At 42.6% G+C, this 25,411-nt stretch overlaps 1 protein-coding gene and 1 non-coding gene across 4 annotated transcripts; both read right to left on the minus strand.

The window, feature by feature from the left end:
- Positions 1–2,300: 2,300 nt before the first annotated feature.
- Tex13b (testis expressed 13B) lies at positions 2,301–23,896 on the minus strand. Of its 3 annotated transcripts, none has more exons than XR_010061376.1 (4): positions 6,841–7,055; positions 6,128–6,612; positions 4,052–6,026; positions 2,301–3,758 (listed from the first exon to the last, which is right to left on the minus strand). XR_010061376.1 is itself a non-coding variant. In XM_008773472.4 (4 exons), exons 1-3 carry the CDS (start codon positions 7,013–7,015, stop codon positions 4,080–4,082), a joined length of 792 nt encoding a protein of 263 aa, XP_008771694.3. In that variant the 5' UTR covers positions 7,016–7,034; the 3' UTR covers positions 2,301–3,758; positions 4,052–4,079. The 3 variants fall into 3 exon arrangements, 2 of the variants coding, with proteins under 2 accessions (XP_008771694.3, XP_038956191.1); XM_008773472.4 differs by having other exon boundaries at positions 4,052–4,211; positions 6,841–7,034; XM_039100263.2 differs by lacking the exons at positions 2,301–3,758; positions 6,841–7,055 and adding an exon at positions 23,643–23,896 and having other exon boundaries at positions 4,074–6,026.
- On the minus strand, positions 13,965–14,091 carry LOC120099487 (small nucleolar RNA SNORA17). The gene has a single exon (XR_005498658.1). It is a non-coding gene; the product is annotated as a small nucleolar RNA SNORA17 (small nucleolar RNA).
- Positions 23,897–25,411: the final 1,515 nt, after the last annotated feature.

Here is a 25,411-nt window from a genome sequence, read left to right on the forward strand (position 1 = left end):
CAGACTCCCCATGGTCATGGCATTAAGGCATATCTGCCTGCTGAAAATGACTGCAGCAGAACAGAGGCTTTCCAGCGGACACTGCTCACGGGCCAAAAGTAGAAGCAAAAGACAAACACAGACAAACACTTGCCGTCTGTTGCTGAGCTCAGTCTTTTTTCCTCTGATTAGTCTAGTTGGTAGTTGCTCGGTGGTCTCCTTAAATCCTGGATGAGCCTCCAAATGTAAGACTCCCCCACCCCCTCAACCCTCGGGCAGTGGTACTTCCTTTGAGGCATCCCTGAGTGAGGCATCGAGACGCAGATCTATGCAAAAGCAACAGGTTTATTTTCCAGCACATTGGGGTTGACCTTCAATTAGTCCCTCTAGACAAGTGACTAGAAGGTGAACCTCATGGCTATTACAAGCAGTTTTGATACTTTTTAGGGGCACAGGTTACCTAAGCAAGTTAGTTTGAACTTATTGGCTAAGCATATTGACCTTTAAGTCTACTGGGTAGCAAGCATCAGTCAGTACATTCTGAGAATTTTCTATTCAAGAATGTTCCTGTGCGTGGAGAATAGAACCTGGCCTAGCCTCGACCTGAGGCGGGAAGTTGGAACCTAGCCCCGAGGTAGTAGGTGTAAGGCTGGCAAAAGCCCCTAGAGTCCTTCACCTCTTAAATTACTTGTATGTTTTCATCTCCTTTAGAGCCTTCAAATTGGACAATTTGCCAATGTGTCAGCTACACCTGTTCTGTCAAGCATTGTGTATTTCAAACTGCAAAATTAGTAAGTTGAAGTTTGCTTTAAACTCCTAAGGTATTAAAGATAAAGCCAGGGTTAACAGATGCTGGGTTGTGTTGGCCCGAGACCTTTCTACCACTGGGCATGGCCACTCGGGAAGGTGGAACTCAAGAGTTTGACTGCACTTATCCCACACCTTTGCTGGGCTAGGGCTCTGCCAGGGTGGGTGTTGGGCTGTAGGGAAGCCCCAAGGCACCACTCTGGAATGGGAAAGTGCAGTCTGAGATGTGGGAAAGCCAGATCTGGCTTGGGGGTCCTGAGGCCTGGGAGGCCAGAACCATGGGGTTCTCAGGTTCTTGGACATCCAGGCTCTGCTGGGAGTTGCAGAAGAGCTGAGAATGGAATCTGGGTCCACAGGCTGGGTATAGCCTGGGGTGGGGTCAGGGGGAAGGTGAGCTCTGCCTAGTCCCACTGTGATTGCTGTCTTTGGCTTGATGGGCAGCAGGCTTGGTGGTGGTTGTGGCTGGGAGTGCAGAGAGGCCTTCTACTGGAGATTAGACTATGGCTCTGCAGGTGAAGGTTTTGTTTGTGGCTCCCCACAGCTGATCTTGATGAAAAGAGTGTCCATGTTTTTGAAGTGTTGTCATGGCAGAAATTGGATGCATAAAACCATACCCCACTTCTCATGGTGAGCCTGAGATTAAATACCTTTTGCAGGGAGGCGCGTCAGGGAAGGAAAGCTTATTGGCAATGCCCTCCAGACCTCCCGGTACTCAATTAGCACAGAGATCTCTGTCTTGAGCCTATGTGACCTGTGGGCTTGGTCTGAGATGTTAGGGATGCCTCATCTACATGTGGGAGGGCTTGGGGTGTTGCCCTTATGGCCACAAATCTATGGGGGGGTGGGCTGCGACTATGTGACAGGCGGCTAGTGCTGGGAGCAGGTGAAGCTCCTACTGTTCCTTCAGGATGTCTGAGGCTTCAAGCCTTTAGACTGAGGATCAGACTTCCTTTCATGGGCCATTGCCCCACAATCAGACATTACATTTCTAGAAGATTGAACCTGAAAAATATAGCCAGGACTCAGTTTATCTATTCTATAGTTGAACAGCAAAAGGGAAGATACTACAAGCCCTAAATGGGTAGGAATGAATCAATCTGAGAACTCTTTTCATTCCTCTTGCCTTTTGTCCTTTAGTATGTGATCTTCCTGCTAAAATGAGAGTGATAATTTTTTTAAGTTTTGTGTTTGGTGCCCTTCTTGGGTCTCAGAAGAGCAATCCATTTTCACCGGACTCCGATTGTCTAAGTTTATTTTCAGTTTGGTCCTCCTTTACTCCCTGCACCTGGATGTTCTTTCCGTCCATGTCCAATTCTTACATTCATTAATACCTTAAGGTGAACTCCTTTCACTGCCCGGGACTCCTGACCTCACTCATTTGCAGGTGCATTGCCAACATAACACCCACCCACACAGTCAGCTGCTACCCCCTGGACGGTCGCCTCTTTGCCAGATAACACTGTCTGCTGTCCTTTTTTCCTCCTATCCTTGAGAAAGAAATAGCATTTCCAAACTAAAGCGGGTAAAAAACTTTTATTTTGTGAACACCTTATTACTTTCAAAACACAGAAGTACATAAAGAAAAAACTTTCCTGTATTCTATTCTATACCTTGATACCACACTGCCTTCTGTTTCCTGCCTATTTTCTTTTCTAAATGTCTTTTCCATATCTTTTCAATGCTTACTGAAATACAAACTTTGTAGACACAAATTTGTAACATATTTACATATAACATACATATACATGAAACAATGGTCCCTTTCATAGTGTTGTTTTTCTTCTATTACCATTGGCTATTCCTCCTACGCCTTATACAAGACTATTTTCCTCTTTTTCTCCCATTTAAAGCTTTCTCTGTATATCTCCTTCAATGGCTCAAGTTTCTCCTAATAAGTCTTCAGGAGCTTTCCTGCAGGCTGGATTGTTTTATCTTCGAGGAAATTGCTCCAAAAGTTACTAACCTTAACTCGTACTGCCTTTATCAGAGTTTAGATGCTAGTTAGAAATTGTATCCAATATATTTTGCCAAGAATGTTGGCTGACAGAATAACCCTTTCTTAAAAATGGCTCTCCCTTTACTCCCTTCCCTTCGAAGCCTAGAGTCCTTGTAAAGCAGTTGTTCTCAACCTGTGGGTTGTGACCTATATGGAGGTCAAAAACCCTTTCACAGGGGTCACCTTTGGAAGATACAGACATTTTACATTATAATTTATCATAGTAGGAAAATTGTAGTTATGAACTGCCAATGAAAATAATTTTATGGTTGGGGGTCACCACCACTTGAAACATTAAAGGTCGAAACCAGTGTTGCAGAGGGTAGAGGTCCCCCTCACTCCTCAGCCCTGGCAGTTTGGTTTCTACTTTTCTACCACCCTGAGTTTTCCAAAGTAAACACTAGACCTGATGAACCTTTTTTAGCCAGCTTCAGCCTCTATGATAGTGTACTTTATCAGCACTGCTAAACCCTTCAACTGTCAACTCAGTTGTTCCCAACTCTGGTTGTTTTTGCCCCCTAGTGGACACGTGGCAGTATGCAGCGGCAGTTTTCAGTTTTGATTGTCACAACTGAAGGGGTAGGAGTGGGTCACACAGACAGAGATATTGTGGGTAGAGGTTAGGAATCTGCTGAACTCCCTACAGTACACAGGACCTCCTATGCCACAGCAAAGAACTCTCCAAATCCAGATGTCACGCGAAGTGAGGGTAGGAAGCCCTGCAGTAGATGGAGATAACCAAGCACAAAGGGTGTTCACAAAATTGCAGGCTAGGGATCTAGTCTGCAATCCTGGAGGTAACTGTACCCTCACCAATGACAGACAATCCAAAGTCACATTTCTGCTCCTACAGGTGTCCCATGGGCCACAACAGCTTCACGTTCTCCAGGTTCATAGTCTCTGGGAGATAGTCGGGGCTCTTCCACTTGTGTCTCAGTCCAGTCCAGATACAGTCCTTCTTCCTTCTACCTGAGGACTAAAACACATATACAGTTCCTCTCAACTCACTTTATAGCCATAAAGGGAAAGAAACAGACTGATCCACCCACCTATCCTTTACCCCCACCACTCCCGCCTTCCTCCACCACTCCCCTCCCACTGAGAGAGTTCTGTTCCACTTTCCTTTCTGAATATACTGAGTCTTTCAAATCCACGTTCTCCTCCATTTAGCATAATGTCATGTTGGAAGAGAGAATGCCACCAGCTAGCACTATGCTTTGGCCCGTGTGGACTGGCAAACTCTCTGTGCACTTTCAGTAGCTGCCTCACCTTGGAGCAGCTGGCATAAGTTTCCTGTTCAGATCTGTTCTGCCCACTGGGGCTGGGGAAGAGTCCTGTTAAGAGGCTGGATACTCGTGGACGTCCTTGCTTGTACCTGGTGCTGGCATCCTCTGTAGTCTCTCAGGATTCTCATAGGGGTGGCAAATTTCTGTCATGTTAATTTGAGTCAACCATAAACCTGAGGTTAATTTATCCCAGGTCTCATTTAATTTCTTGTGATATTACTCTGTCAAATTTCAAGCCTCCTATGCCGTTCACTCATGGGAACAGTCACCCTAGGTTTGAGCTATTTCTGCCAATAGAATCCCACTGAACCTAAGTGTCCTATCCAGTTTATTCTCGGGGCCTTGGCAGAAAGGAGTCGCCACTGTTTGCTCTCCACTTGTTCAACTCCCCTGTCAATTCCAACACTTAGGGAGTGGAGGCAGGAGGATCTGGCAACAGCCACATGATGAATTTGAGGCCAATCTGGGCCATATGAGCCCTTGTTTAAAAAAAATAAAAAAATCAAGATATAAAAGAAAAGTTAGCTGATATGAGAATGATCTAGTTGCTCAAAACTTCTGAAATTACAAAGAAGTGGCCTAGGTAAAAAGGGAACTTTATGTAACACAGCTGCAGAGGTATAAAACGTAGCTGAGTTCTCTGAAGCCAGTTGATCAATTCCTTTGTGTCTCCTTGTGTCTGTCAGCTCCCTGGAGTCTCCTACTAGGATTAGTCTAAAAATGTCTGGAAAACAGCCGATTCTGTTCCCTACCTTAGCCAGGACCAGGAATGGGCTGCTTCCAGTGATCCACTGACTCTATCAGTCAGCTGATTCTCTGTTTAGGTCCACCAGCCTGAAATTTTTTGTCTCAGAATGGGTTGAATAACCACTATAGCTCTATCTTTTAAAGTCTAGGTTTGTGAAAAGGGTGGGGTATTGCATATTTAGCTGTACCAGGAGGGGTATACATATGCACACCCAAACACCCCCCCCCCCGCATTGAAGCAGTTCAAGGGTATCGAATGCAAACAATCTGGAATACAAAAGAAATTATCAAAACTTGCCCCTCCCATACCAACTGTACCTATCCCATTACTTCCCTCCCATTCCCATGAACCCCCCTCCCATTTTCCTTTTCCTACCTCTGAAAATTAACTTCCCATTTGGGAGATTTCTATTCTGTACTACTTTAAAAAAAAAAAAACCTCACTGAGAGTTGGATAGCCAGCCTTGCCTCCCACAACGGAAGCAAGAATCCTTCTTCGAAAGATTCACAGATTTACACCAAGGGCAATCCCAATCCCCAGGTATGCAAAATGTTTTTCTCTGCTGCAAGGGTCTGCTCTCATAACTGTCTTTAGGGGGATCTTGGAGGTACACAGTTGGGCCCTCGGTTTCGGACATATTCATGTCAGTGGCCATGAAGTAGGGCGGCATCTGAGGTTCTGTGACTGTGCTTGGTGGTGGGGATGGGGTGGGTGTGACTGGGAAGGGGCTTTCATATGAATATGTAAAGGAGACAGGGAGTTGGATATTAACCGGTTGTGCGGAGGCTGAGGACCTGAGACCCATTTGCTTAGAGGCAGAACTTTTGGGTGTTTCCATAGATTTGCCTCCCCCCTCCTCCTGCCCCTCCACTTCCAGGGGATAAGTTTTCTTTTCCACAGGCGAAAGCTGCTCCGGGGTGCTTCCTTCCAGTGCTACTGTGGATGCCCTAGGGGCAGCCATGGCTATAACCCCATCCATCTCCTTTTCTGGTATACACTCTGCCGTACGACTAGCTGTCACCGCTTCTTTCTCTCCTGCATTTTGTATCTCTGGCCCTGTCTGTGCCCCTGTAGCCGCAGCCGCGGCCGCGGCTACAGCCGCAGCCGCAGCCGCAGCTGCGGCGGCAGCAACAGCAGCAGCAGGAGAAACAGCAACAGCAGGGGCACTAGTCATGATTGGCATCTGTGCAACGGGAACAGCCCTCAGCTCCTGGGGAGAAGTGAGCAGAGTTGAAACATATTCCTGGAATGGGGTATGGGTATAGGGGTGGAAAGGGGTGGGGCTAACATTGGGTTAGGAGGTAATCTTACTGCATGTAGTAGCTTCAGTCTCATCAAGTCGCGATCTCTCTGCACCTCTGCTAGTTTGGTGTGGGCCAACTGGAGCTGGTAGGCTGCCTCCTTGCGTTCCATTTCTTGCTGCTCGGTGAGCTTCTTCAGATCTGATGTCAAGCCTTGTGCTGCCGACCTGTGCAGGCTGGCGAAGTCATGCAGCCACTGCACTCTGCGCCCCTGCAACTGGGCTTGTTTAAAAGCAAAGCGAATACCCAAGGCCAGACTGCCCCAGGCACAGGCTTCCTGAACTTCGCGAGGTACCTCGCTACTCTCCAGGAGGACTTTGAGCTTTTCTTCCACCACCTCCCAGGACAGGGACAGGTTCTCAAGGTAGAACTCGGGGCCTTTGGAGTTCTTGGACATTTGCTCATTGATGAACATTACCACCTTGGCATGCCGGAACCCACTAGTGGAATCATCGGGATTCATGGTGGCTGAGTGCCTTAGGGGCTTTGCTGGCCCTGGAAGAAGAGAACCTGTTGTGGGTCTTTGTTAGCACCCTAAAGGGGGACTTCACCCTCCCATCAGTTCCTTAGCTTGCCCTTCCCCTGTGACTTTCCAACCACTTTAATCTATGAATCTTTGGAACACACGCCCTCTTTCCCCCCAAAAAACAAACAAAACAAAAGCCAAACCAGCCCTCACCTCTCTGAGAGCTAGTGGCCTGAGAAAGTATGAGCCGAACGTACCTATTATAAGACCAGTCTGCAAAACAAGGGCGAGAGAGACAGAAGACCACTTGCCTTGCACCTGCGACAGCACCCAAAAAAAGGAAAAGGACGTGGGAGGGCAAAGTCTCGTTGAAAATCTCGCGACTTTTGCTTTTGGACTGTTCCAACTTACAAGACTGGCAGGGGGATGCATGTATGAGAGGGTGTGGGGTGGAGGGAGGGGCAATTAATTACCAGGAAAAAAAAAGAGAGATAACTATTTGTTGGTAGTATTGAAACCCATTGAAGACAGAAAGAAACAGTGAAACAGAAAAAAACCCTAAAAAAGAATTAACGATCTAAGCAAGTTTCAAGCCATACCCACCATTGTGCAATGGTTTATCCCATGCCCTCAACGCCATTTGTATGGATGGAATGTTCAGGAACTCAAATGGCACCCACACAGGGTTTTCTGGCACTACCCCCAGGAAGAGGGCGCTGTCTCAGGGACGCTCTATCTGCGTAGTCCACCGTAGTAATCGGTGGTCATTTCTTTACCCTGAACAAAGCACCTCCAACCTCCACATGGCCGCCACAGTCAGTGTCTCTCCTCCACGTGGTAGTTTGTAATCAGGTCTCTTTCATTTCTCCCATTCTACTAAAGCTCTCCGAGATTAGGCAGGTAGCAATCCTACCCCGACTTCAGAAGTACTTATATGTCTGTTAGAATGCACAATGAGGAGGTTGAAGAGAAGGCTCCGTAGTTAGGAACACTGGTTGCTCCTGCTGAGGTTTTGAGTTCAAGCGGAGGTTCCGAGTTCAATTCCTAGTACTTGTCTGGAGGTTTACAAACGTCTTACTGTATAGTCCTATGGGATCCTGTGTCCTGGTACAGCCGTACATGCAGATAAAATGCCCATAAACATAGAGAGATAAACAGACAGGTCGACCAGAGTAGGAGAGTATAAATGCCATACATTTATTATTTGGGGGAGGTGGGCTTAAAGGGGTAGTTAGGGGAAATGAATTAAAACTTCTCTCTTTGGTTTCATTTGTTATAAAGAAAATAGATATGCATGTATTAAAAACCTCTAATATTAGCCAGGCACAGTGGTGCACACCTTTAGTCCTTACATTCGGGAGGCAGAGGCAGGTGGGTCTCAAGAGTTCGAGGCTAGAGTCTAGCCGGTCTATAGAAGGAGTTCTAGCACTGTTGAGTCTTTGTAGAGGAACCCTGTATTTTTTTTTTCTTGGTTAACATTCCGTTTTTATTAAAGAAGCATAGACTGAGTAATTTGCAGTGAATACAAGTTTACGCATCCAACATCTCTGGAATCTGGGGAACCAAACAGCGAGGTCTATTATGCGATGAGGAATTTCTTTTAAAATTCACTTTACCTCCTGATCTCAGTCTCCCCCTCCCGATTATTCCCTCCCACAATCCCTCCTCCTCCTCACCTTCTCCCCTGGGAGGGTGGGCCCCCTGGGGGCCCCCCTCCTTGCACATCAAGTCTCCGTGAGGCTAGGTACTTCCTCTTCTGCTGAGGCCAGACAAAGCAGCCCAGCTAGAAGAACATATCCCACAGACGGGTAACAGCTTCGGAGATAGCTAGCCCTTGCTCTAGTTGTTTTGGACAAACAATGAAGACCAAGCTGCACATCTGTTACATTGGGGTGTAGGGGCTAGGTCCAGGCTGTTGGTCTTCCTGTGCAGTAAGCAAACCTGTCGTGTGATTGGGGTTTAGCTCAGCGGTAGAGCGCCAGGGTTTGGTCCTCAGCTCCAAGGGGGTGGGGGGTGCAGAGGCAGTGGGGAGAGGAACCCTGTCTTAACAACAGAACAAAGAAAAATCTGGAGTATCATATGACTGTATGATATTTTAGTTGTAATTTTCTTTGAGCAATAGGAGTATCAGGTGGTATGGTGTGTGTGTGTGTGTGTGTGTGTGTGTGTGTGTGTGTGTGTGTGACAGAGAGAGAGAGAGAGAGAGAGAGAGAGAGAGAGAGAGAGAGAGAGAGAGAGAGAGAGAGAGATCTTACTGTGTAGCCTTTGCCAGGATGGCCTCAAATTCACAGAAATTATCCTGCTTCTGCCTCTAAAATGCTAGGTTAAATATGTGCCCTACCAACCTTAGCTAGAGCATTTTCTAAATGAGATTTTTGTTGTTATGAAAATGTTTAGAGGCTAGAGACAAGGGTCAGTGGAAAAACAGCAATTGCCACACAGATGGAGAACCAGAGTTTTAAATCCGCAGAACCTACAAAAGCCAGATATGGTAGGTGGCATCTGTAATCCCAGTGCCCCTGAGGGTAGAAGAAAGGCAGAGACGGGTGACTCAGAAACCTGGCTTTGTTAACAGCAAAACAAGAGATACTGTCTCAAGATGTACATGAGGAGGGGTACCGGAGGTTACAGTCTGACCTACAGACACACAGCCTCGGCAAGTACATGCCTACAGTCACACACGCAGAAATTATTTTAAGTTGATGAGAAGATGTATTATATTTCCCCAAACAGAAGAAAAGATAATTTTCCTGATAATATTAGATAATTGTAAATATTTTTTAAAATTATCAATATATATTCATTATATAAAAAGATAGTTTTTTTTGTTCTGACATTTTCACGTGTATATTTTGTACTTTGCTCATAGCCATGGCCCCATTATCCTCTCTTGTCCCTCTTACTGCCCCCACTTCACCTCAGATAGTATAGTACCCCTTCTACTTTGTCATATCATATAATATATGATAAATATGATAAATCATATAACAAGTAAATGATACGACATGTGTGTGTGTGTGTGTGTGATACATTTTGCATAAGACAAAACTTTAACACTGGTGTTTTAACTATGGCTCATTTCCTCAACAACACGGCCTCAAGTTTATCCATTTTCTTAAAATCAACAAGATTTTTTTCCTATTTTTAATGAAGTTTTTGTGTATGCTATATATGTATGAATATATATATGTAAATATCCTTCCCTCTGCTGTCACATTTGGAAGCCAGACATTGATATTGAGATCTTTTGTAGGCTGGAGAGATGGCTCAGCAGTTAAGAGATATCTTTTGCAATCATTTCTCTACTTTATTTTTTAATTACATCTATTTATTTATTCATATACATGTGTTACAGTACATATGTAGAAGTCAGAGGACATCTTGCAGGAATGGGTTTCTTCTACTATGTGGATCCTAGGTATCAAGCTCAGGTCATGCTTGAAAGCAAATGCCTTTTACCCTCAGTTCTGTTTTCCTATCTCTAACTTTTTTTTTTGATGTGGTCTCTTATTGAACCTAGAACTGGAGATTTTGTGTACATTGGCTGGCCAGAGAGCTCCTGTGTTTTGCATGTTTTGAGCCCTCAGCACTGGGATTATGGAGACATGGTGCCACCTTTGGCTTTTTCCATGGGTGCTAGGGATTAGAATTCAAGTCCTAATGCTTGTACAGCAAGTACTTACACTGAGCCATCTCCTTAGCCCACAATTTTATTTTTCCTTATGGATGAATACAACTTCATTATATCTATCCTATATAAAATATATAATATTATAATATATAAAATATATTATATATTTATATGTATCATATTATAATATAATATATATTTCCTTATGCACTTTTTGTTGGTGGACATCTAGCCTAACTCTAAGACTTAGCCATAGTAAGCAGTGCCTTAATAAATATGAATGTGCAGGTATCTCTGTTGTATGCTAACTTCAGTATCAGATATAATAGAAGATATTTCTATTTTTAGGGTTTTAAGGAACCTCTATACTAATTTCTATAGTTGTTTACACTAAGGTTGTGTTGTTACTGTCTCCACATTCTCTAATATCTCAGTATAGCTTTGATTCTTATTTCACTGAAGGCTAAGGGTATCAAAAGTTTTTCCTCATATCTATTTTTTTCTTACTTTAAGAACTTGATTATTTGTTGATCAGATGCCATTTTTGGTGTTTGACAGTCTGAGATTATAATATATTATATATCATAACTATAGTCAGACATATAAATATGTTAAATCTTTTCTTGCTTTTCTATACTGTGTTGTCTCATTTGCTCTGAATATGCATTCTGATCTCCTGTAGGGCTATTTTTCTGTCTGTGCTCTTATATCCAGGACTACTGGAATGCTCTTCAGGAAGTCTTTGCCTATGTCTATAACTTGAAGTGTTTCTTCTGTTTTCTTCTAGAAGGTTCAAAGTTTTGAAGTCTTAAATTCAGGTCTTGATGATCCAGTTTTGGATCAGTTTTCTTATTTAAAAATATTGGTTATTTTATTTATTTACATTTCAAATGTTATCCCCTTTCCCAGTCTCCCCTCCACAACCCCCCTATCCCTCCTCCCTCACCCTGCTTCTATGAGGATACTCCCCCTCTCACCCACCCACTCCCTCCTCAATGCCCTGGCATTATCCTACACTGGGGAAATGAGCCTTCACAGACCAAGGGCTTTTTTTCCCATTGATGCTGGACAGTGCCATCCTCTGCTACATATACTGCTAGACATCATGGGTCACTCCATGTGTACTCACTGGTTGGTGGTTTACTCCTTGGGAGCTCTGGGTTGGGGGTGGGTCTGTTTGGTTGATACTGTTGTTCTCTCTATGGGGTTACAAACCCCTTCAGCTTCTTCAGTCCTTTCTCTAACTCTTCCATTGGAGTCCCAGTGCTCAGTCCAATGGTTAGCTGCAAGCATCCTCATCTGTATCAGTAAGGCTCTGGCAGAGCCTCTCAGGAGACAGGCATATCAGGCTTCTGTCAGCAAGCACTTCTTGGCATCAGCAATAGTGACTGGGTTTGGTGTCTGTATATGGGATGGATCTCCATGTGTGGCAGTCTCTGGATGGCCTTTCTTTCAGTCTCTGCTGCACAACCTGTCCTTGTGATCTTAAGTGTGTCAGCACTCCTAGGAGACCTGCTCTCTCTGGGCAGGATTGGAGTGTGGATAGATAGCTGTGTCACAGGGTCAGCCCTAGACACTTGCATCAGTTTTCATGAAGGATAAGAGATACTGATTTTTTTTTCATTTTGCTACATGTGGACATCCAGATTTTCCAGTACCATTTGCTGAAGAGACTGTCTTTTCTTCATTATCTGCTGGAGATATTTGAAAACCAGGTGGCTATGTGCATTTAAATTGTGCCTTATTTTTTAATTCCATTGGTCTATGTGCCTTCTCTTGTGCTAGCAACATTCTGGGTTTGATCGTATGGCTCTGCACTCTCATTTGAAATCCGGTACTACGATTCCTCCGGCACTGCTCTTTCTGCTCAGAATTGGTTTGTCGATCTGGAGTCTTTTGTGCTGCCATAATAAACCATTGTGTTTTCTGTCTCCCTGAGAAAGACGATTAGAATTTTAATGGGGCTTGCATTGACTCTGTAGATCACTTTTGGTAATTAACCATTTTCATAGTATTAATTCTGCAAGTCAATGTTCATTTCTTCTAATATCTCCTTCAAGTTCTTCAGTTTTTATTTTAACCTTTTGAAAAAACACCTTGGTTACTTTTGTTCCTAGCTAGACACCCTTCTTTCTTTTTGGATGTTGTGAATTGAATTGTTTCTCTTGATTTCTTTCTCAGTATGTTCATTATTATCTGGAAACTAATTTTTACATTTTGCTTTTTGTATCATTTTATTTGACTGCAGTTGATTACCAGGTCCAATATATTTTTTAAACTTTTTATTGGTTCTTTTTGAATTTCAATCACACATCCCAATCCCACTCATCTCCCCTCCCCTCTTACCCACCCTTCACCACTGCAACCTCCTTCCCCACAGAGAAAAAAATCTCATCGTGGAGGCTGTAGTATGTCACAGTGTGTCCCACAGCATACCCTTTAGTCCACACTTTTTTGTGTGCAAATGTTCATTGCAATGAGTATGGTACAAGGCCTCTGGCTTCTGCTACTCTATCTATATTGGAATCTCACTGGCACTCATGAATATCCTGTTGTTGCGCTGTGTCATGGAGATACTGTAGTATTGGATCTGTAGGCCTGGCCCCTTCATGCAATCCAGCAGTTCATTGATGGGGTAGATATTGGAGTGGGCCAATTGAAAGTCCTTCGTCTAGGCCTGAGGGGTATTTGAGCTGGTCAGTCCATCAGTTCTCCCACACTCACACCACTGGGAACAGTTTACTGGCATTCTACACAACCAGGGCCAGCTATACCCTGCTGGCCAGGTGAAGTGACCTCTCTTGAGTATAACAGTTGGTGAGGTGCAAGGCTAGTTCCTGCTCCTGTAACTCCAGGGCCAGCTTTCCCACCTGCCATAGGTGACAAGGGATAAGGGTCAGAGGCCAGCTCTCCCTCCCCCATATCAGTACAAAGCAGAGAGCTTGTGGGGTCAGCTTTCTCATGCTCCTGCCCTTGGGACCCAGCTAACTCATGCCCCCACTACCAGGGTCAGCTCAACTGTGGTGCCTAGGTAGGTGCAGGACCCACTCTCCTGAGTGGTGCAGCTGGTGAGGGGCAAGGGCAGCTCTCCTGTTCTTATGACCCCAGAGCCAGGTCTCTTACCTGCTACAAGTGGTGAGGGGCAAGGAGGTTATCTCTCCCAAATCTATGCCACCACACAGGAGATCAGTGGCAAGGCCAGCTCTCCTGTGCTGCTTTCCTTGGGGACCGGTTCACCTACAACTCCCTCAATGTGCAGGGTACAGTCACCTCACTACTGCAGTTGGTGAGGGATGGGGTCAGCTCTCTTGCTTTTCATGCTGCTAGGCTCAGCTCTCCCAGGATGCCCAGATGAGGGGTAGGGCCAGTTCTGCACAGCCCTCAGACATTAACCTGTCCCTGGGTGGCAGCCAAGACCAGAAACATATGATCCCAGGTGGCATCACCAACTATTCACGTCAACCTGCCCCTCACTACCCTGGAGTCTCCGGTTTTGCTCTCTTCATTGTACCCACATCCTTCTTTTTTTCTTTTTCTTCCATTTTTACACTAAGTATTTGTTTCTCTTGGTGGCATATGGGGTCCTCTGAATGTCTGAGTCATCTCAGAAGTGGTCTTGGAGTGCTATGCACATTATGGCACTGGCAAGGGATCATCCCAGGCATGGTCTCCCTGCCCAATGTGTGCAGTGCCTGACCGGTGGTCATCTTAAGCTAGCTCCCTGTTGGCTCAGGTCCCCTTTTGTCAGGGAATATTAGGCTAATCATCCAGATGTTCACAGGTCAGAACACTGAGGGAAGACAGCCTCTCTCCTCTCTGCTGCCTACTGATGTACATGTGACCCAGCAGCCACACCAGCAATGCCTTTAGGGGCAGGCAGATCCAATAACTTTTAATATTCATGAATATAACGGTTATTTTTCTTACTGCTGTAACAAAAGCAATGTAAGAACAGAATGGTTTATGTTGGCTTATGATTCAAAGTATAGTCCATCATGGTAAATAAATACATTATGGTGACCAGAGTGTGAGACAGTAAGAAAACAGAAATAAATGAATGTTGATGCTTAGCTCACTGTCCCCGCAGGATCCCAGTACATGGAACAATGCCACACACATTATGTTGTATCTTCCTACCTCTATTAACCAAATCTAAATTCCTTCGGTGACATATGCAGAAATTTGTCTCCTACGTAATTGTGGGTCCTGTCAAGTTCACAATATTATCTATCCCGGTGGACTTTAAAGTATGGGATCATATTACTTGGAAATAAGGATAATTTGACTTCTTCCCTTTCTATTTGTAGTCCCTTTATTTATTTCTCTTGTCTAAATTCTCTGGATAAAAATTAAAGGAATAAATGAATAACAATGGAGAAAAATAGACAACCCTGTCTCTTTCTTGATTTTAGAGGAAATGCTTTCTTGTTTTTCTCTTTCTTAGCCTAACATTATAGTATGTTGGGATATTTTCCTTTTATTCCTAATTTCTCAGGGCTTTTATCAAGCTTGTCGAAAATCCTTTTAAACAATATGTTAAAATAATCATGTGATTTCTGTTTGTATGGTAGTTGATTCTTACCACAGGGATAGCATAGTCTTTCTAATTTCTTTATGTAAGTACTCATAATTACAAACTCCCCTCTTACAGCTTCTTCTATTGTATTCTAAAAATTCTAATTGCATTTTCAGTGATCATTCCAGAGTGTTGCTTATTATGCATATATTTATATATTTTCTATAGTTTCTCTTGCTATTGAGTTGAAATTTGATTCCATTATGACCTGAGAAATTAAAAAAATAATTTTTGCGTTGTAGATTGTGTTGTAGATTGTATTCTTTTTAGAGGTCCCATTTGCTGCTGAGAAGCATGTCAAAGCTGTTGCAAAGAGTGTCCTATATATCTTGGTTAAATCTCTGTCATCTGTGGTTTCACTGTGAATTTTTTTTTATCTTGAGTAGTCTGTTAAAGGTAAAGAGTAGAGACACTGCCGGAACCTGAAGGAAACAGACCGGATAAACAGTTCTCTGCACCCAAATCCCGTGGGAGGGAGAGCTGAACCTTCAGAGAGGCGGACACGCCTGGGAAACCAGAAGAGACTGCACTCTGTGCACATCCAGGCGCCAGAGGAAAACACCAAACGCCATCTGGAACCCTGGTGCACGGAGGCTCCTGGAAAGAGCGGCGCAGATCTTCCCGGTTGCTGCCACAGCGGAGAGGACTTAGGCAGTACCCCACGAGCAAACTTGAGCCTTGGAACTGCAGGTAGGACCAATTTTTCCCCTGCAAGAAACCTGCCTGGTGAACTCAGGACACACAGAGGCAAAATTCCTCTAAGGCCGGGCACTTCCTGTGTTTACCGGAAGTCCCACACCGGCGGATCCCGGACCGCAGCAGCTCCCTGCTCCCAAACCCCGTGGGAGAGAGACCTCACCGCCTGATCAGGTGGGCACTCCTGAGGCTGCAGAGCAGAGGAGACCACCAACACTGCCCACCCCTGCCCACATCCCTGGCCCAAGAGGCAACTGTATAAGGCCTCTGGGTTCCCGTAGGGGAGGGCCCGGGAGCGGCAGGACCCCTGCGCCTGAGACACTGCCGGAACCTGAAGGAAACAGAAGGGATAAACAGTTCTCTGCACCCAAATCCCGTGGGAGGGAGAGCTGAACCTTCAGAGAGGCGGACACGCCTGGGAAACCAGAAGAGACTGCACTCTGTGCACATCCAGGCGCCAGAGGAAAACACCAAACGTCATCTGAAACCCTGGTGCACGGAGGCTCCCGGAAGGAGCGGCACAGATTTTCCCGGTTGCTGCCACAGCGGAGAGGACTTAGGCAGTACCCCACGAGCAAACTTGAGCCTTGGAACCACAGGTAGGACCAATTTTTCCCCTGCAAGAAACCTGCCTGGTGAACTCAAGACACAGGCCCACAGGAACAGCTGAAGACCTGTAGAGAGGAAAAACTACACGCCCGAAAGCAGAACACTCTGTCCCCATAACTGGCTGAAAGAAAACAGGAAAACAGGTCTACAGCACTCCTGACACACAGGTTATAGGACAGTCTAGCCACTGTCAGAAATAGCAGAACAAAGTAACACTAGAGATAATCTGATGGCGAGAGGCAAGCACAGGAACCCAAGCAACAGAAACCAAGGCTACATGGCATCATCGGAGCCCAATTCTCCCACCAAAGCAAACACAGAATATCCAAACACACCAGAAAAGCAAGACCTAGTTTCAAAATCATATTTGATCATGATGCTGGAGGACTTCAAGAAAGACATAAAGAACTCCCTTAGAGAACAAGTAGAAGCCTACAGAGAGGAATCGCAAAAATCCCTGAAAGAATTCCAGGAAAACACAATCAAACAGTTGAAGGAATTAAAAATGGAAATAGAAGCAATCAAGAAAGAACACATGGAAACAACCCTGGACATAGAAAATCAAAAGAAAAGACAAGGAGCTGTAGATACAAGATTCACCAACAGAATTCAAGAGATGGAAGAGAGAATCTCGGGAGCAGAAGATTCCATAGAAATCATTGACTCAACTGTCAAAGATAATGTAAAGCGGAAAAAGCTACTGGTCCAAAACATACAGGAAATCCAGGACTCAATGAGAAGATCAAACCTAAGGATAATAGGTATAGAAGAGAGTGAAGACTGCCAGCTCAAAGGACCAGTAAATATCTTCAACAAAATCATAGAAGAAAACTTCCCTAACCTAAAAAAAGAGATACCCATAGGCATACAAGAAGCCTACAGAACTCCAAATAGATTGGACCAGAAAAGAAATACCTCCCGTCACATAATTGTCAAAACACCAAACGCACAAAATAAAGAAAGAATATTAAAAGCAGTAAGGGAAAAAGGTCAAGTAACATATAAAGGCAGACCTATCAGAATCACACCAGACTTTTCGCCAGAAACTATGAAGGCCAGAAGATCCTGGACAGATGTCATACAGACCCTAAGAGAACACAAATGCCAGCCCAGGTTACTGTATCCTGCAAAACTCTCAATTAACATAGATGGAGAAACCAAGATATTCCATGACAAAACCAAATTTACACAATATCTTTCTACAAATCCAGCACTACAAAGGATAATAAAGGGTAAAGCCCAACATAAGGAGGCAAGCTATACCCTAGAAGCAAGAAACTAATCATCTTGGCAACAAAACAAAGAGAATGAAAGCACACAATCATAACCTCACTTCCAAATATGAATATAACGGGAAGCAATAATCACTATTCCTTAATATCTCTCAATATCAATGGCCTCAACTCCCCAATAAAAAGACATAGATTAACAAACTGGATACGCAACGAGGACCCTGTATTCTGCTGCCTACAGGAAACACACCTCAGAGACAAAGACAGACACTACCTCAGAGTGAAAGGCTGGAAAACAATTTTCCAAGCAAATGGTCAGAAGAAGCAAGCTGGAGTAGCCATTCTAATATCAAATAAAATCAATTTTCAACTAAAAGTCATCAAAAAAGATAAGGAAGGACACTTCATATTCATCAAAGGAAAAATCCACCAAGATGAACTCTCAATCCTAAATATCTATGCCCCAAATACAAGGGCACCTACATATGTAAAAGAAACCTTACTAAAGCTCAAAACACACATTGTACCTCACACAATAATAGTGGGAGATTTCAACACCCCACTCTCATCAATGGACAGATCATGGAAACAGAAATTAAACAGAGATGTAGACAGACTAAGAGAAGTCATGAGCCAAATGGACTTAACGGATATTTATAGAACATTCTATCCTAAAGCAAAAGGATATACCTTCTTCTCAGCTCCTCATGGTACTTTCTCCAAAATTGACCATATAATTGGTCAAAAAACGGGCCTCAACAGGTACAGAAAGATAGAAATAATCCCATGCGTGCTATCGGACCACCACGGCCTAAAACTGGTCTTCAATAACAATAAGGGAAGAATGCCCACATATACGTGGAAATTGAACAATGCTCTACTCAATGATAACCTGGTCAAGGAAGAAATAAAGAAAGAAATTAAAAACTTTTTAGAATTTAATGAAAATGAAGGTACAACATACCCAAACTTATGGGACACAATGAAAGCTGTGCTAAGAGGAAAACTCATAGCGCTGAGTGCCTGCAGAAAGAAACAGGAAAGAGCATATGTCAGCAGCTTGACAGCACACCTAAAAGCTCTAGAACAAAAAGAAGCAAATACACCCAGGAGGAGTAGAAGGCAGGAAATAATCAAACTCAGAGCTGAAATCAACCAAGTAGAAACAAAAAGGACCATAGAAAGAATCAACAGAACCAAAAGTTGGTTCTTTGAGAAAATCAACAAGATAGATAAACCCTTAGCCAGACTAAAGAGAGGACACAGAGAGTGCGTCCAAATTAACAAAATCAGAAATGAAAAGGGAGACATAACTACAGATTCAGAGGAAATTCAAAAAATCATCAGATCTTACTATAAAAACCTATATTCAACAAAACTTGAAAATCTTCAGGAAATGGACAATTTCCTAGACAGATACCAGGTATCGAAGTTAAATCAGGAACAGATAAACCAGTTAAACAACCCCATAACTCCTAAGGAAATAGAAGCAGTCATTAAAGGTCTCCCAACCAAAAAGAGCCCAGGTCCAGACGGGTTTAGTGCAGAATTCTATCAAACCTTCATAGAAGACCTTATACCAATATTATCCAAATTATTCCACAAAATTGAAACAGATGGAGCCCTACCGAATTCCTTCTATGAAGCCACAATTACTCTTATACCTAAACCACACAAAGACCCAACAAAGAAAGAGAACTTCAGACCAATTTCCCTTATGAATATCGACGCAAAAATACTCAATAAAATTCTGGCAAACCGAATTCAAGAGCACATCAAAACAATCATCCACCATGATCAAGTAGGCTTCATCCCAGGCATGCAGGGATGGTTTAATATAAGGAAAACCATCAACGTGATCCATCATATAAACAAACTGAAAGAACAGAACCACATGATCATTTCATTAGATGCTGAGAAAGCATTTGACAAAATTCAACACCCCTTCATGATAAAAGTCCTGAAAGAATAGGTATTCAAGGCCCATACCTAAACATAGTAAAAGCCATATACAGCAAACCAGTTGCTAACATTAAACTAAATGGAGAGAAACTTGAAGCAATCCCACTAAAATCAGGGACTAGACAAGGCTGCCCACTCTCTCCCTACTTATTCAATATAGTTCTTGAAGTTCTAGCCAGAGCAATCAGACAACAAAAGGAGATCAAGGGGATACAGATCGGAAAAGAAGAGGTCAAAATATCACTATTTGCAGACGACATGATAGTATATTTAAGTGATCCCAAAAGTTCCACCAGAGAACTACTAAAGCTGATAAACAACTTCAGCAAAGTGGCTGGGTATAAAATTAACTCAAATAAATCAGTTGCCTTCCTCTATACAAAAGAGAAACAAGCCGAGAAAGAAATTAGGGAAACGACACCCTTCATAATAGACCCAAACAATATAAAGTACCTCGGTGTGACTTCAACCAAGCAAGTAAAAGATCTGTACAATAAGAACTTCAAGACACTGAGGAAAGAAATTGAAGAAGACCTCAGAAGATGGAAAGATCTCCCATGCTCATGGATTGGCAGGATTAATATAGCAAAAATGGCCATTTTACCAAAAGCAATCTACAGATTCAATGCAATCCCCATCAAAATACCAATCCAATTCTTCAAAGAGTTAGACAGAACAATTTGCAAATTCATCTGGAATAACAAAAAACCCAGGATAGCTAAAGCTATCCTCAACAATAAGAGGACTTCAGGGGGAATCACTATCCCTGAACTCAAGCAGTATTACAGAGCAATAGTGATAAAAACTGCATGGTATTGGTACAGAGACAGACAGATAGACCAATGGAATAGAATTGAAGACCCAGAAATGAACCCACACACCTATGGTCACTTGATTTTTGACAAAGGAGCCAAAACCATCCAATGGAAAAAAGATAGCATTTTCAGCAAATGGTGCTGGTTCAACTGGAGGGCAACATGTAGAAGAATGCAGATCGATCCATGCTTATCACCCTGTACAAAACTTAAGTCCAAGTGGATCAAGGACCTCCACATCAAACCAGACACACTCAAACTAATAGAAGAAAAACTAGGGAAGCATCTGGAACACATGGGCACTGGAAAAAATTTCCTGAACAAAACACCAATGGCTTATGCTCTAAGATCAAGAATCGACAAATGGGATCTCATAAAACTGCAAAGCTTCTGTAAGGCAAAGGACACTGTGGTTAGGACAAAACGGCAACCAACAGATTGGGAAAAGATCTTTACCAATCCTATAACAGATAGAGGCCTTATATCCAAAATATACAAAGAACTCAAGAAGTTAGACCGCAGGGAAACAAATAACCCTATTAAAAAATGGGGTTCAGAGCTAAACAAAGAATTCACAGCTGAGGAATGCCGAATGGCTGAGAAACACCTAAAGAAATGTTCAACATCTTTAGTCATAAGGGAAATGCAAATCAAAACAACCCTGAGATTTCACCTCACACCAGTGAGAAAGGCTAAGATCAAAAACTCAGGTGACAGCAGATGCTGGCGAGGATGTGGAGAAAGAGGAACACTCCTCCATTGTTGGTGGGATTGCAGACTGGTAAAACCATTCTGGAAATCAGTCTGGAGGTTCCTCAGAAAATTGGACATTGAACTGCCTGAGGATCCAGCCATACCTCTCTTGGGCATATACCCAAAAGATGCCTCAACATATAAAAGAGACACGTGCTCCACTATGTTCATCGCAGCCTTATTTATAATAGCCAGAAACTGGAAAGAACCCAGATGCCCTTCAACAGAGGAATGGATACAGAAAATGTGGTACATCTACACAATGGAATATTACTCAGCTATCAAAAACAACGAGTTTATGAAATTCGTAGGCAAATGGTTGGAACTGGAAAATATCATCCTGAGTGAGCTAACCCACTCACAGAAAGACATACATGGTATACATTCATTGATAAGTGGCTATTAGCCCAAATGCTTGAATTACCCTAGATCCCTAGAACAAAGGAAACTCAAGACGGATGATCAAAATGTGAATGCTTCACTCCTTCTTTAAATGAGGAAAAAGAATACCCTTGGCAGGGAAGGGAGAGGCAAAGATTAAAACAGAGACTGAAGGAACACCCATTCAGAGCCTGCCCCACAGGTGGCCCATACATATACAGCCACCCAATTAGACAAGATGGATGAAGCAAAGAAGTGCAGACCGACAGGAGCCGGATGTAGATCGCTCCTGAGAGACACAGCCAGAATACAGCAAATACAGAGGCGAATGCCAGCAGCAAACCACTGAACTGAGAATAGGACCCCCGTTGAAGGAATCAGAGAAAGAACTGGAAGAGCTTGAAGGTGCTCGAGACCCCAAAAGTACAACAATGTCAAGCAACCAGAGCTTCCAGGGACTAAGCCACTACCTAAAGACTATACATGGACTGACCCTGGACTCTGTCCCCATAGGTAGGAATGAATATCCTAGTAAGAGCACCAGTGGAAGGGGAAGCCCTGGGTCCTGCTAAGACTGAACCCCCAGTGAACTAGACTATGCGGGGAGGGTGGCAATGGGGGGAGGTTTGGGAGGGGAACACCCATAAGGAAGGGGAGGGGGGAGGGTGATGTTTGTCCGGAAACCGGGGAAGGGAATAACACTTGAAATGTATATAAGAAATACTCAAGTTAATAAAAAAAAAAAAGAAAAATTAAAAAAAAATAAATAAAAAAAAATAAAGAAAGTGAAAAGAATGGGATATAAAAACATGTATAGCCGCATTAGCCTTCAGAAGTATTTGAAAATTTAAGATGAATATATTTCTTGCAAAGTCCGTTCCTTTCTGTGGTATTTTGTCCTGTATCTGAAGTATAGTAATTATTTTATGGAAATGTTAGAACTTCTGTACCAACTTTGAATAAAATGAAAAATTTACACTTAAAAAAAAAAAAAAAAAAAAAGGTAAAGAGTATTGGTCTATTAATGATAATGGGTATTGAATCACCCACTATTATTGTACCCAAACCTGTCTTTTCTTCCATGAAGTAGTGTTTTATGAAATTGATGTTTACCCCTCATTATAATATTTAACAATCATATTTGTCTTGCCTAAGTTTTCCTTAAAGACTGTTTTGTTAGAACTACAGTTACCCTTGCTTGTTTTTAGCTTCAACTTGCTACATTTATACATGCTTTTTCATCCTTTTGCTTTAACCTTTCTTTACTAACAAGCTCTGTTGCTTATAGACAATTAACACCTGGATCTTGATTTTTTTAATTTATTCAAATAGTTTGTGATTTTTATCTGAAGAATTAAGGCATTTACATTTAGGATTATTATTGAGAGGTATGTGCTGACTCCTTTACTTGCTTTTGTTTAATTAAACTTTTATTTATTTTATTTTTAATTAAAAATATTGTGTGTGTGGGTGGTTTGCCTACATGTATGTCTTGTGCCATGCTGGCAGAGACCAGAAAACGATCCTATATTCTCCAAAACTGTTATTACAGCTGGTGGGTTGCCACCATGTGGGTGCTGGTGTGTGTGGGTCCCCTGGAATAGCAGCAAATTCTCTTAAACTCTACATCATCTTTCCAGCCCCAGTCTCTGATACTTTTCTCTGAACTTGTCTTGTACTAGTTCTTGTACTAGTGATGCTATTCATAGGTCTTGTACTAGTGATGCTATTCACAGCGGGTTCGTTTGGGGGGGGTGCATACTGAGTATTTCATTTCCAGTAGTTTTTTTTCCCACTTTTTCTAAATTTCAATTTCCTTGATAAATTTCCTGGCCAGTTCCTGAATTGATTTTCCTTACTTCGTTTATCCATTTGCTTGAGCCATTTTTCATTGATCATTTTTTTTCTTTGTGATGAGGCTTCTAAATGTTTGGCTGACATTCCAACCCTTCCAGTGTTTAGATTCAGTAGTTGAGAAGTTGTAATCATTTGGAGGAGTCATGTTGCCTTGTTGTTTCAGGGTATTTGTGTTTCTGAGTTGGGATTTGCACAGGTGTTAGAACTGGTATTTCTTCTGGTTTTATTCGGGGAGCTTCTTAATGAGCACGGTTTTCTTGAAGGCTCCATTCCCAGGACCAGTTACAGAGTAGAAAATGAATATAAATGCAACAATACTAAACCAATCCAGATATAGAAATACAATTAAATTAATTAAAACCAACTGCTATACCACTACCACTATATACAAAGAAATGGTAAAAAAAAATGTAGTTATGTACTGTATATTATGTAGTAAGTATGTTATGTAATGAGTCTTAGTTATGGTACTGTTATAGTAAAGAAACATCGTGACCAAGGCAACTCTTAAAAGAAAAAGAAGACATTTAACTAGGGACTTGCTTACCATTTCAGAGGATTGAAAGCAGCCAGGCATTGCTCTGGAAGAATATCTGAGAACTTTACATCCTTGTCCACAGGCAGCAGGCAAAGAGAGAGCCTGGGCCTGGTGTGGACTTTCAAACCTCAAACCACTCCCAGTCACACACTTTCTCCAACAAGGACACACCCCCTCCTCCTGCTCAGAACTAAGCTTGTGAGAAGATGAGCCCATAGGAGGCATTTTCCCTCAAACCACCTCAGTAAGTTATAAAGCTAGAAATTAAATAAAAGAGTAATGATGATAAGTGAATTAAATAAGAAGGCTGGAAAGGGAAAAATGAAGAAAGGTTAAATAAAAGAAAGTAAATAGAAAAACAAAGAATATGAGGCAAAGGAAGGAAGAAAAATATATAAATAAAATTTGATGAAGGGACTAAAACTAAAATCCTTAAACCAAGTGTTTTAGGGTTTCTATTGCTGCAACGAGACACTATGACTTAAAGCAACTTGCTGAGAGAAAGGTTCCAGGAACTCACTCACACAGGGCGGGAACCTGGAGGGAGGAGCTGATACACAGGCTATGGAGGGGTGCCGCTTACTGGTTTGATCCCCATGGCTTGCTCATTTTGCCTTCTTATAGAGCCCAGGATGATCATCAGCCCAGATGGCATCACCCACAATGGGCTGGGCCCTCCCCATCAATCATTAAGTAAGAAAATTCCTTACAGCTGGATCTATGGAGGCATTTTTCTCAGTTGAGGTTTCCTCCTTTTGACATAAAACTCTACCTAGCACAAATACCATGGACCTTAATGTCAGATATATTTGGATTTAGAATTATGTCTTGTTTGCTATGTATTTAGCCTAATGGTGTCAGCTTTCCATTTCCTTTTCTGCCAACAGAGAAATAATGATCTAGACCTCTGAGCTGTTGTGCAGACTAAAGGAAATCAGACATTCAGAGCATTTACCACAATAATTAGTAGAAAGTAATTATTTAATAAATGTGCGTTATTTTCATTGATATTTATACTTGAAATAAAAATTCCCTTGTGAATCATGTTACATAGGGACATTTTAAGAGACTGCACTATTATTGTTTCCTCCTGTGATTCTGTGAATGCACTGTGATCACAGAAATAGCACCTATATTAAATTTTATATTAAAAATCATTGCATAATGGTAACCAACAATTGAAATTTAATTTAGCCTTCTGTAACTTGCAGTCTGGATCTTTTAAACTTTCACAGAGATTGCAAAGCTTGGCTTCTGATTTGGTTTCACTAAACTCAAGCTCAGTGGGCCACTAATTGATGCCAAGAATGGAAGCTAACACCCCACAGGAAGCAGAAGAGCTAAGGCACCTGTACAAGCTTTAGAGAGCAGAAGAATGACATCATTGCCTTGTTCATACCCTGCCCCCCAAACAAATTGGACAAGAATGATATGAGTAAAGCAGCAACAAATTATCACACTGTCCTTTCTGTCAATGTCTGCAATATACAGCTTGCTATTTTAATCTTTCACACAGAAGCTTCTTTCCAGAACCTTCCAGGGTAATTTATCTTGAATTGCAACTCTCAGATACTGGTTGGTTTCAAATACTGGGAAGAGATCTCTGACACAAGACAATGGAGGAGGTGGCAGACCAATTTGTCTGTGAAGAAAATGGCATTTCAGGAAACAGAATGGTTGTGGTAAAAGGTAATTCCTTATTCTTTACGGATGAGATTAATTTTTTAATTTGTTTAATAAATTACTTGGTGCTCACTACTATGATAGATGCTTAAAAA

Source organism: Rattus norvegicus, chromosome X (genome assembly GCF_036323735.1).
Source record: "Rattus norvegicus strain BN/NHsdMcwi chromosome X, GRCr8, whole genome shotgun sequence".
Lineage (NCBI taxonomy): Eukaryota > Metazoa > Chordata > Mammalia > Rodentia > Muridae > Rattus > Rattus norvegicus.